This window comes from Scomber japonicus, chromosome 16 (genome assembly GCF_027409825.1).
Source record: "Scomber japonicus isolate fScoJap1 chromosome 16, fScoJap1.pri, whole genome shotgun sequence".
NCBI classification, from domain to species: Eukaryota; Metazoa; Chordata; class Actinopteri; order Scombriformes; family Scombridae; genus Scomber; species Scomber japonicus.
The window spans coordinates 25,866,224-25,880,250 of NC_070593.1; the positions used below are offsets into that span (position 1 = coordinate 25,866,224).

At 39.1% G+C, this 14,027-nt stretch overlaps 1 protein-coding gene across 1 annotated transcript in view; it reads right to left on the minus strand.

The window, feature by feature from the left end:
* The window catches only part of eipr1 (EARP complex and GARP complex interacting protein 1), a 69,020-nt gene that overhangs the window by 51,032 nt on the left and 3,961 nt on the right, over positions 1 to 14,027 (minus strand). The window contains exon 3 of the mRNA XM_053336290.1: positions 3,573 to 3,705. Within this exon, the coding sequence (XP_053192265.1) occupies positions 3,573 to 3,705 (133 nt within the window). The remainder of the gene's footprint in view (positions 1 to 3,572; positions 3,706 to 14,027) is intronic.

The window sequence follows — 14,027 nt, forward strand, 5'->3', positions numbered from 1 at the left end:
CAATCATAGAGAGAGAAAGAGAGAGAGAGAAAGAGAGAGAGAGAGAAAGAAAGAACAGAGAGAGCAAAAGAACCTCATTTCTTTTTGGTGTAGATATTGATAGTGTGTGGGCAGGCGTTGGGCTATGAAAAAACTGGCATTAGGCCTATTTGTCAAATTAAAAAGCAACGTGGTGCGAGTCCACAGGCTCTTGAGTGGTTTTAGACAACCTTACACTTGGAGTAAGTGGGCAAGCAATCATCTTGAACAAAAGGCTTTTTTTTCTTTTTTGCTCACATATTGAAGCGCCAGTGGGAGGCGTTCTGGAAACACTATACGGACGTGTTTGTGTGTATGTATGTTTGTGTTTATTACTCCTGTGTGTGTGTGTGTGTGTGTGCGTTTCTATGTACAGTATATATGTGTGTGAGAGTGTGTGGTGTGAGCAGCAGTGCGTAGTGGGCTGTCTTGGCTTCAGCCTGGTCCAGAGTGGCTGTCATTCGGTGAACTCAAGCATGTAGAACTCAGCTGACAGAGAGCGAGAGACAGAGGGAGGAGAAGAAAAAAAAAAAGGAAGGAAGGAGTGAGGAAGAGGGTGGTGGATGGGGGTTTGAGGGGAGACAGTGACTACACCCTGTCCCAGAAGATTCTGCCCCTAAAGGCCCACAGTGCACTGCATCAACCTCTCCCTGCCCCATCTGACATGGTTGTCAGCTCCTGTATGACGTAACCCCAGACACACACACACACACACATACACGCTTTCTATACTCGAGAGGACCCTTGTTGCTATGAAGCATTCCCTACCCATCTTGTCCCACCCATCTCCATCCTGCCCTAACCTCAACCCAACTGTGACCTTAACTCTAAAACCAAGTGTTAAGTTTTAAACAGTACTTTGAAGAAGTGTGGACTGGCAAAAACGTCCTTACTGTAGAGGTCTAGCTCATGTTGGTCCTCACAAAGATAGATAAACACTCTCTTATACACACAGCAGAAGTGGCACGTCACTGTTCTGACCTTAGGAAGCAGTAAAACCTAGAGTGTACATATTGCACATATATTTAGCCCTCCTGTTGTCTTCCTGTTGACTGTGCAACTTTTATCCTACTGGGTCAAAATTGACCGGCTTTGGTTTGACTGTTTATAAAGCATAAGGTATAAATTACCACCCAATTCTGTGTAAGACTTTTTAAGCCAACCTCATTCCAATTTATTACCACAGGTTTTACACATATTTTTAGAAGTTATGGTCAATAGGCCTCATTTAAATAAAATGATACCTAATTTTTGAGTTAACGCCTGTTACAACAACAAGAGGGTTAGGATTGAGATTTGGTCAATGGGCAGTGCAATGTAACTAATATGAGATTGTAATAGGACCGCAACTAACGCAACTTTAACACATTTTTTCATATTGATTAATAGGTAATATTGTTTAATCTGGTGAATATTGTCTCAGTTGTTTGGTCAGTCAGTTTCCTAAAGTCCAAGGTCACATCCTCAAATGTCTTCTTTTGTCCTGACCTACAGTCCATAAACCATAGATATTTAGTTTACTAGGACTAAATAAACCAGAACATTTGAGAAGATGGAACAAAATAATTAACTGAGTACTAAAACAGATGACAGTTCATTTTCTGTCGATTGATTAATCACCTAAACGTTGCAGCTTTTGGTTGTAATCTATAATTAAAGCACTGCTACACTGGCATGGTCAGTATTATCAGCTGATTTTAGCTTATCACAGATTGATGGATATTGGCGTACAGTAGTTATCACTTGATGAGTAACAAGAAACTATAATGTATAAAAGTTGATGTTACGCTTTTAGATGTGGCCATCCTATATAGTTCTTCCACCTGAGAATGCTTCAGCTGTAATGTCTCATTTAATACATATCATCATTAAAATTCTTTAATATTCAAGTAATCAGAGGCTCAGAAAACCAGTTTCAACATGAACAGTCTTGATTATTTCAAATGAGAAATGTTCTGTAGTTGTGTTGAGGATGTAGAAACATTTGAGTCAGAATGTGATGAAAGTTAATGGCAGTTGTCATTATGTGTATTATGTTTTCCAAGAAACAGGAAATAGAGTTTCTTTGTTACTTGACAAGGAGACTGCTTTTTGAAGTTACAAGATAACTGCTTTACTGACAACAAAAAAACATCTTTTCTTCAATCCTATCCAATACAAAATAACATGCATTCTCTGTTATTTCTTGTTATATGTAATGCTATATACATACATATATACTGTATACACACACACACACACACACACACACATATATGCTTAATGACTCATCTTGAGCTCAGGGCTGTACACAAAAATGTATCAAATCAAATGAGACTTGAATGACTTTGTGACTAGCCAACTGCTTCAATCATATAAAACTGCACTTGGCTATTATAGCAACTAGCCGTTAAATACTGACACCGGCATCAGTCTCAGTCACACTATCTAGGGGGCGGCTATGGCTCAGGAGGGTAAAGCGGGTCATTTGCTAATCAGAAGATCGGTGGTTCAATTCTCGGCTCCTGCTGTCCACATGTTGATGTGTCCTTGGGCAAAATAACCTGAAATTGCTCCGCCATCAGTATGTGGATGGATGAATATTACCTGTAGTGTAAAAGTGCTTTCACTGGTTAAAAGACTAGAAAAGTACCATATAAGTACAGTTCATTTACTATATTAGTCAAACTGTATTTTTAGTGATCCCTCCAAAAAATCTGTATTTGCATCTTGACTCCTGTTTTACAATTGGAATGACTGAAATAACTCTGTTATTCTATTGTGTGTTAATGGTGAGGAAAACTACAGCCCTATCACCTGCAATTTGAAATAAAAATAATGTTTCTTACCAAAGCTCTGGCGCTGTACTGTATCATACTGAGAGGGTTATGAGGGTGATAAAATATTATTGTTAATCTGGCCATGGGTGCTGGTTTTTGTGGTTGTAACCACTGCTGAAATATATGAGGCTCAGTTTCAACAAAAAAGGGATGGGCACACTCTGATACCGCTGATACAGTTTCTCCTGAAATGTGAGGATCATGTTCGCAAACTAAAGGACTTTTACTTTTTGCTAAATAGTTTTTTTTAATATTCTGACTGTTTGGTCTAATTATAGAAGCTTTTTTCTCAACTTCCAATTAACTATAATGGTGAATGTAAATTTGCTCAGTGACATAAAAACCTTACATAAAAGCACAGATGATCTGCATGTGAGCCTCAAAGATTTTTTCCCGCCATAGTAAGTGTGTGGCTGCTGCTATTATCCCTCATGTGGGTCATCATGTCCACACATTAGTATTGATTCTATCAGAGTCTGAACATGACTCTTAACGCGGCGGCTACCGTCGAACCTGTAAAGGAAGATGGGCTGTTATTGATCACTTGTTAAAAAGCCATCCCATGTTATGATTCCCAACTAAACTGCACGAGGTAATGTGATGAAAGAAACACAAAGAAAAAGAGAAGGTAAAAAGGAAGATGGAGTACAAGCAGAAAAAGGAGGAGAAAGAGAAACATGATGCATTAGGAGGCAGTGAATGGAAACAGAGACAGAAGGAAACAGTGGGACTCACTTTTGTTATAGCAGGTGGTAAGCACAGCCTTATCTGCAGGACTGGCGCCAATGTGCCATATCTCCCCAGCTTGGTGCAGAAGGACATTCTTATTAATGATGTTATTCTCATCATCAAAGTCAATGATGTGGATCTGGAGGGGGAAAAGCAGAAAGAGAAGAGAGAGGAGATGTGTTGAGGATGAAGCTCAAGTTAAAACACTGTGTGCTCCTCCCTCCACGCACGCCAGGCGCAGTTCAAAGCGCCGCACACTCCTCTGATTCCCCCAGAAAGAAAAAAAAAAAGTAGAAGAAGAAGGTTCCTCTTTTTAATATGACAGTAAACGTAATTTCAAGGCAGTCATCGCTTTGGTTCTTTTTTTTTTTCTTTTTTTCCCGCCGTCGACTTCATACGAATGAAGACTTTTCATCTTGATTTGGCCTTTAAAGCAACGATTAAGACACTTTTAGAAGTCACGCCGGATTCAAGGGAGTTCTGCATATGAGGAGTCTGTGGAAAAAGGTACAACAAAAAGTAAATCGATAAAAGCTCATTCCATTGCTTTTTTTCTCTTTTTTAGTGAAATAGCCCAGCTAGAGGTGCATTATACATGAGAGCTTTCCTATGAAAGGACTTTGATTGTCCACTTTGTCTAGTTTTGATCTGCATGGTGAGTGTGTGAGGAACTCATCAGTTTAGTATAGTATGACACTCATGAGTCGGGCGGAAACAATAGAGAATAATGTCTTTCCTGAAGTATTTACAGAATGTACCTTTATTTGCAGACTAAATGTACCACTCAAAAACTACTACTAACACTACTGAAGATCCCAAATGCTATTTTCACTTAGATGTTCAATTCAATTACATTTTTTTGTCATTGCACAGCAGTATTGTGTCCCCCCAGTGACTAAAAACACGTAAAAACAGAAACAGACAATATACATGAAACAACAGACAAAGATAAAGACAAGAGAATAAAAACTGCAGTCATAAATATCAGACGCAGTAATAAATATAGATGGCAATAATAAATAAAGGAATAGGAGCAGTAGTTATATTCTTAATTGCACATGCCGGCACATTCAAGCTGCAATCACAGTAGACTATTGCACCGTTGATGAGTTCACAATCTGCTTATTGATGTTAAAGTGTGCTATAGGTGAAGAAAGCCATATAAGTGGTTAGAAAATGTGAGTGTACCTTCTGAAAGAGTTTTGCATTAAGTTGCTCGCAGTGGAGAACATGTACGATCATTAAATGTCAGTATGAACTGATGAGAGAGAAGGAATATTGCAACATTACAGGGAAAATCGCTCATCTGTTTTCATGAGTTTTTGTGTTAAAGCACAAAACACTGTGAATGAGCCAATTTTAAAGTTGCTGAAAAGATCCATCTTGTGTCTGGTCAGTCCATCTGCCACTGTTAAAAAAAATGTTCCCCTTGTGGTGTGACCACAAGAAAAAAATGTAGAAGAAGAGGGGGAAAAAAAACCCACAATAAATATCTAACCAGCATTTTCACCCATGCCAACAGCATGGAGGAATAACAGAAAATCCAGCAAAACACTTCCCTCACTTGAAATCAAATAAGAGCCCTGATTTAAAATCTCAACATGTGTGTGCACTGTGGAGCATCATAAACTAGGCAGGAGACTTCATTCTCTCATAGTGTTTGATGAAACTTTTGAGAGAATGTAATAGAGGATTCACTAGTGAGAAGAGGAGCTCATTAACGGTCATTAGTAATTAAGGCTTCAACAGCAAAATACATTTTCAAATCCACAAGTAACGCAGCCTGTAAGAGAAGTGAGAACACACTGAGAACACCTCCTTCATATCATTACTTATTGAGCCCATCACTTTTTCAACTATATGCCAAATATTGCACAGGTATTAAGGCTCTTTCCGTAAATTAATGACACTCTAAGGACACCTATGTCTGAATGACAAAAAGCCATACATAATGCCAGCTAATTTGCATATTTCATATCTAAAAAGGGGCATTAGGCTATAAGACTGCTACCACTCATGTAGTAGCAGTCTTATATGTTAAATGTGCAGCCTCAGACAGGAAGCAATAAACTTAGCATAAAGACTGGAGGCAGGGGTAAACTAGCCTGGCTCTTTTCAAAGTAAAAAAATATACCTTTACCTTAACAACACCTGTAAAGCTTAATAATTAACACATTATACCTTGTGAATTGTATTTTGATATGTAAAACTGATCATTTGTAGTTTTAGGGATAATCAACTTTAGAAGCAGGGATTCAAGTTGTCCGTCGCTATGATGGATTTCCGTCAATTGGACTGCCGAAAGGCCATACATGAGATCAATGCAGATCTCATATGAGAATTACGTGACACGAGTCACATTTCCAAATGTCAATAAATTGTTAAAATGATGTTAGAAGCAGGCAGACCATTACTGCATCTAAATGACTGAGTTAAATGACTAAGTCTCCACCGCTTTGCCCGAGGATTCAGCTCCGCTCCCGAGAAGAAGGAGAGGAGCAGCTAATGTTAGCCTGTACTGCTGTTAGCTGACATCACACTGCTCTCATTTGAGAGCCTGTTCACGGCAGGAATACTACTACTTTATTCCTCCTCACTGTTCTGTATATAAGGTCCAGATACTGAATGAAGGACAGAGCTGCTCCATCATAAGCGGCTACAGGAGGTAGCGGCTGTAGGATGCTGTTGTGTTAGCTGTTAAAATGTTAATAACTATTTTCTGAAGCCCATAAGGTGCTAAAATAAAATACAAACGATTTCTGAATATTTATACCTCTGACCCCGATTGTGGTTATACAGAGCGCATTGGTTATACATTATTATTGCCTGCAAGTTTTTCCATTTCATTTAGAAAAGAGCAGTAGTGGTTAGTGGGTGAAATATAATCTTGTTCAGCAGGAGAACAATTTGCCGTTTTCTCAGCTGTTTCCACCTTGTTAGCGACAAGGTAGATGGTGAACAGCTTATGACTTGGTCGTAAAAGAAATTTCAGTCAGAAGATTTCTTTTAATTTAAGCCCTGTAGTAGTGCTAGCTGTTTTCCCATGCTTCCAGTCTTTATGATAAGCTAGGCTAAACTCTGTACATCATGCATAAACATGAACATGGTATTGATATTCTTATCTTACTCTTGTGTATTTCCCAAAATGTCAAATAATTACTTTAGTATACGTGAAAACAGAATTTCACATTGAAAAGTAAAATTCTGTTACACCTCTGACAACACCCAGCGTTACTGGTCTGGTGTGCTCTGTTGCATCTGTAGAGCCACCCAACATTTCTACAACGGCAGTCAGAAGAGACGGTAAACCACTGGAGGACATCAGGACATCAGGACATCACGCTAGGTGTAATCAAATGTGGTGTATGTTGTACTTGTAAGCATGGTATTACAATTCCATGCCACATCAGTGCTGCAAAGGCTGTGGAAAAAGCATGTTGTGACCACTACTACTGCAGTTTTGTGTCTGAGGTTTGCATCCTTTAAATATGATTTAGTGGAGCTACAGCCTCATTTTCACAAGGCTGAGTTGCATTTGTTTTCCATTACTTTCCATTTTGGTTAAATCAAGACAATCAGCAAATGTGTTCTTTGAATAACTGATGCTAAAAGCTTGAATGGCAATAAAAAGTACACCAGTAACAATATTATTTGGGATACTCAAGAGAAAACTTAATGTTATGCTGTATATAAGATATGCCAAAGAATAATGAGGCAGTATAGGGAAATAAAACCTCAATATTTTTTGGCTAGTGTGTCCATAGCACTTGAGTATCAAAAACTATAAACTACCAAAAGCTGGTGTTGAAAACGACACGATCACACAAATAATACTTTTGCCAATTTTACATTTTTTACTTATGCAACAGATCAAAAACACAACACTTAACATTTGAGAGGCCTGCCTTCATTTCTTTACTGGAAAATGGGTACTTGTTGAAATCATCTTTAGAGTTATCAGAGTAAGGAAAAATTTTAGGTACTGTATCAGACCCACAATTATTTGCTTAAATCACTGCAGCTTTCGACAATTTGTGCAAGCTCAGTTTCTGTACAATCAAGTTTTTTCCACATTTTAAGGTATCCATGATCAAGGAGCAAATATACATACCTCAAACTTACACCTAAACTACTACATGAACCTTAAATATGAATACTTGGTACACATACAGCTTTAGATCCTTGAACTGCTGTAATCTCGAGGCCTTGGCTTCACTTGAAAAACAATCAACAGCTGTGCAAACTTTACAGCGCACAAGTTCAACAAACAAGCTAAACTTTTATCCATAAGACGTTAATAAGAACGCCTTTTTACTGAACTCTTTTCATTAGATGGAAATCTATTCTATGAGGGCCCTCGATTGAATGCAGTTCAGGGCCCACAATGCAGTAAAACAGTGAGGGTCTCAAGGTTTGATCAGACAATTAATGGCGGTTTCTCCCATAAGAGAGACACTTACTGCACCTTGGGGGACCGTTAATGGGGTTGCACTGGACAATAACTCCTGCTAGGCACTTCCACTCCCCTACCCTGTACTACTTTTACAGGCTGAACAAGAGGATGAAAGGAGGGGGCGTGAGGAGGAGGAGGAGAAGAGCATCGGAGCGGCAGCATCCTTCAGCCGCCTCAAAGTCAGCTAGGCGGCTATTAACCTTGGGTTGGACTGCATCGAGCAAAAAATTATTACGCAAAGTTATAATTTTATGGTGGTGGGGGAGCGGTACAAATAAATTCAAGCCGGCGGGACAGGGTAATTGGAGGGCCTAGTAATAGGGTCCCCCTGAATGAACCCAGGTGTGAGGGGAGAGAAAAGTTCCAGCCCTCCTCCCCCAGGTGATTTATCCCTCGCTCTTCCAGGCCTGGGGAGTGACTCATAGCCCTCAGCCACTTGGGCACCCGGCCCAGCTCTTTTATTAATGTGCCGATGGTGGGAGGAATTGAGGCAGGGAGGAGGAGAGGAGGGAGATTGGGAAGAGGGGGTAAGGGAAGGATAAAACCAAGCTGGCTCATGGCCCCCACTTCAGGGGCCTCTATGCTAAAGCTCTTTAGCCGCACAGATGACAGTAAGCGGGGCGGAGGAGTTGCGAGCGGGTGAGAGGTGCCAAGCTCGGGCGCTTTATCTCGTTAGCAGCCTTAAATGCCATGCCGACGTGCCCTCCGATCTGTCATTCCTGCTATTGGTCTCTGAGGGATTTGAGAGGTGCTCTGCGAGTTAAGAGAGACATTTCCACCCTGCATTATGCTTAATGGGAGGTGGAGAGGCCAGGAGGCTTATGGGTACAGCAGGAGCTATCACGACTGAAATGCCAATCGAAAAAACATTTTTCATATTGCAAGTTCAAACTCAGACAAAGTGAGCTAACCAGTCAGTGTTGGCCAGGAAACTTCTGCAGAGCGGAAAAGACAATGAGCTGCATGATTAAAACAGACTCCACTGACTCAACCCTCAATTCAAATGTAGGGTCATGACCAGAAAGATGAATAATAATCCCTTTTAGGATCTACAGCTTTGAACACTCTTCGACTTCATTATCATAAAACAAAGCACAAGTAAGTAAACTACTTTACACTGCATGTCACAATGTGAGATGTAGTCAAATCTTTCTCTTAGTCTATATTCATATGCCTGGTCATAGCGCTATAATATGCAGACAGAGACACGTCATCAACTGTCACATTTCAGAAATGCAAGTATTGATATTGGTTTCTTTGATCAAAAAAGTTATATTTCAGTTAGTTGGTTTGTAGACAGGTTGTAGCAGCAGTCATGTTGTGGGATATGCTCCAATCACACTAGGTTGTACAACATGTCTGACCATGACTAAAGGTAATCATGTTCTGGACTGCCAATCTCAAAGGCGATGCAAAAAGTCCTGGCATTATTACCTCACCCAGGCTACATCCTACTGCTTACCCGATCTCTATGCAAGAACTCTGCATGTCTTTGCAGTAATAAGTCAATGAGTCAGAAAAACAGGAGATGACAGCACACCCTTTCAGGCAGTCTGTCCTTGAAGACATTCATGGTGTTGCACTCAAATCGTTGACACCCCAACTTTATTCTACACACCTTTCTCACACCTGGCCAATGCTTGTGTATAGTGGGTGTGATTGTCGCATTGTCTGTTCCAGAAAGTAACAAAAAGGTAGACAAAGTCACCCCCTCATTCCAAAAAGGGGTTTCAGGCACTGTTAGGCAATCTAACAACCACTTTGTCTGAAGCGTACGGAGGTCCTGACACTGTCAGAATTTTGACACAGCCTGCATTTAGTCTCTGAGTGAGATCTAGGACCACGGTTCAGGATTGACAACCAAAGATGTCACCACAATTCTCTTCTGATGGCCATCTTCTGCCTGTGCAACTATATGCTATTAGTAGCAATTTTACATGGGGTGTCAGGAAGTTATTACAGGGTGGTATGGAAGGGGACAATATGTGGGTGTACCCACATAATTCTACTTCTGTAGGTTAATGGATTCAACAAAATATGTTTACAATATTTATTTACAATACTTATTTTACATTATAATGATACACACCTTCTAAATAATGGACCACAGGACTAATATATAGCCTAACCACTTACTACAGAATTAGCTAAATAGACTAGTTACATGTCAGTAACAGAGATATGTGAAATCCATAGATGAATGCAGACGATGGATTCTTTATTGATGGATCATCTATCCTAAGCAATGATATCTTGCTTTACTTTATTGTAAATGTCGGTACATTTCACTCCTCAGTGGCCAGGATGGGTTCTAGGAGTCATGCATTGCACCCTCAGTTTAATTAATATCTTGCACCATCAGATGACATTTGAATAATAAATGCCAAGTGCAGCATTGGTATGTCTTGGTGCACAGACATTGTGGGCGTCTCACTGCAGACCTGCTACTGTGGTACATGTATGTGCAATAGCACAATGTGTGAAACGGCTGAGTGCAGGTGAATATAGATCTGTTGGTGATTATTAAATACTCTCTCAGGAAGTGTCTGGATGGTTCAGAGCATCACGACATGAAACACCACAAATGTGAAGGCAAAGACAGATGGAGTAGTTTTATTCATCAGTTAGTTATTATAATATTGATAAAAATAAAAAATAAAGAAATTGAGTCGGTGAAGCTTTTCATGTGATTATATTTGACTGATGCTATTTCAGCAATTATTACAGTATGTGTCTTACATCATACATGGTCACATAGTTTAATAGTTACTGTTACATAACTGCATTTGCTCTGCAATGTGTCCCAGGACTAAAACATGAGATGTTACTTTATAGAAAGGAAGTAGGGAAAGAGGCTGATGAGCTGCTAACCCAATGTCTCCTTCATAAAAAAGCAGAATATGGAGTTATAACCAACCAGTCTGATGTGTGTAGAACTGTGTGCAGTAGAATGTATGACTGTAGTGCCATCGTCATCATTTCGATTTATTAACAGCTTAAAGTTTGAACAACTTAAGTTAAGAAATATTAGGCGAACAGTGTGGCTAATCAATATTGTCAGGAAATGACTAAGAATATGATGAAATATCCTACAAATGCCAAAATACACTAGAGGGGGTCTTTGAGGTGATAGTTATTATGCTGCTCTCAATATGAAGAGCAACACTCCTCTTCTCCCATTTTTTCATGTCTTCCCTCTTTGACTTTTGATTTTCATTCGTTTTCACTGCATGCCTGTCTAACTACTCTGACCTACAGCAGTCAAGATGTGAAATGATCCCTTGTGCTAAAATCTATGTTTTTCATTACACTGTGGGAGCATGTGCTTAATAAATTACAATAAAAGCACCAAATCAATCAAATTTCACACTGAGTGATATTTAGAGTAATTAATCCCCACATGGCTGATATATTCAGTCTGACAGTCAGGGATGCAGCAGCCTGTTTGTGTGTAGACAGTGTTAGAAGGGCAGTTTCATATTTGCTAATCACAAATCACATCTGGATTTACACATAACTTTACAGTGTTGAACAATGCAACAGTGCACCTGCAGTTTTTGATATCTACTAAATTCAAAGCTCAAAATGACAAAGGCCCTGAAATCACATGTTTCCATGAACTCCATTTTAGCTAGCAACTTCATCTTTGGCTAACGTTATGATTATCGTTATGATTTCACGTTATGACTCTCGTTGTACAATTATATTCATTACTAACTTAATGTCATTTGAGTTAAATTGGTAGCCAGTGTGGGTGTCAATCAAAACGTGATCCTCCTACACAGTCTTGAGAAATGGTCTACACAGCAAACTGAGCTGTTTTTTGTTTATTTAAAAAAAGGTTTTCTAATAGTTATGAACATTAATTAAGACACTTCACTTTGATATCATGTATGCATTTTTACAATTTCAAGCCAAATTTCCAGAGGTTTGAAGTGACTGACAGTTTGTAATAAGAAATCACACAGATCAACTGGGATGCATTGTCACCATTCCCAACAAGCTCTGTATTAGACTCGCTACACAAGACTTGGATTGAACTGGGTCTGCTTTCAGTGCCAGACCATTTTCACACTGACGTCTGCCAGAAAATAGGCTCGTTTTTTTCCAGGCAGACATTTCTCTCTTTCTCTCTCACTCTCAGAGAGCTAATTATTTCTCCTCCCGTTTAGAGCCAACTGTTTCTGTCATCTGTCTCAGTAATGACCTCTGCAAGATGTGCATGCATGCATGCATGCACACACTTCTCTCTCTCTCACACACACAGACACACAAACATACTCAAAGTACAAAACACACACAAATACACAAACATACACTTTTGCAGAGGAATCATGGATATACACAACATGGATAGACATGCAACAGATCTTTCTATTATTAAGGATGCCTTCAAAGGTCCAGTGTGTAAAGGTGAGGCTGCAGATTGCAACCAACTGAATACCCCTCCCCTCCAACCTATAGGGCTACAAAACCCACATAGACGCAAAAGCCTCTCTCTAGAGACAGTGATTGGTTTGTCTGTTCTGGGCTACTGTAGAAACATGACTTTGCAACATGGCGGCCTCAGTCAAAGGGGATCTGTTACCATGCATGTATTATAAGAGCTGGATACTGGACCGAAAATGACCATGACCATTTAGTCCAACAAGAATTGCTTGGCTGGAGCACAAACCAAATAAAGTTTCTAGCATCAGGGTTATGAGGCTCAGAAGTTCTGGCTTGGCCCATAGACTTTATCTTGTGATGACATCACTGATTTTTACAAATATAAAAGCTCCATGGATCATCAACCGTCTCCATAAAATTTTTAAAAATCATAATAGAAAGAGTCATCACTGACCCTGTCTGCAGTTTGAGGTGTCCTGTCAACAGTTTTACATACGTCTCTATTACAATAGAATTGTAATAGAAAATACAATACAATTGGTCTATGGAGAAAATGATTTTTGGGTTAAAGGGGGATTTTTTGCTGTAATACTGTGAGTGACCATTGGGAAAAATTGTCTGCAAGGATTCCTATCCAGCTCCTATAATATATTGATGGGACCTGCTGTCTATATAGATATAAAGGTCTCACTCTAAGCAGATTTTTCTATAAGTGCCGGCTGCCAGCCAAACAGCCGACTACTCAAGTCCAGCCGGTTACTTTATTATACTCATTTTTGATTATAATAATATAGTTTTGATTAACAAGTTGCAATTTGCATGTACATTTATGAGCACTGGCCTCCGCTTCAAATAATACGAGTCTGATGATAGAGAAATCTGTCTGAGACATGCTCTATATGAATGTGTGTGTGCTCAGCTGAAAGGCTACTAGCAGAGAGTGGGGAAACATCTTCAGTGTTTGACAAAAATTAGCTAAATAATTGATGACAAAACACATAAGTAAGAATTAAAAGTATTGCATTTTCAATTTTACACCACTAAGATATTTATGGGCTTAATAAAAGAAAATATAATTAATATTGGTGTATATGATGGAATAGTGGAATAAGAATATGCTACGGTCTCTAAAATATTTCTCCAGGGGAGCCACTGGCTGGATAATCCACATTCAAATGTCTAAGATAATGAAACACAACTATTCTTTTTTCATGGGATTATACACTGATTAAAACATAATTATAAATATTATATGCAATTTCTACTAAGTTCCACTAGATGGCATTAAATTCTACATGCTGCACCTTTAAGTGCTTTTACTGATCACCAGACTAAGGTTGTGTCTACTGAGCTACACCTATGGTCCCAAGTGGTGCTAAAACAACCAACATACCTGACTACAGTATTTTGATTATCAGTTTATTCAAATGTATTTTTAAAGCAAATGCAAATACAATTTTTTTCTTGTCTTACATTTAGAATGTCTCTTTCTTTTTGGATTTTGGATACTTAGTCAGGTTTGTCATAGCAAAAATAAAAAAATAATAATAATTCAAAGACAATTGTGATGATTGACATATTTGACTGTCTGAGGATTTGCTGCTTCTTCTTTGGGTTTC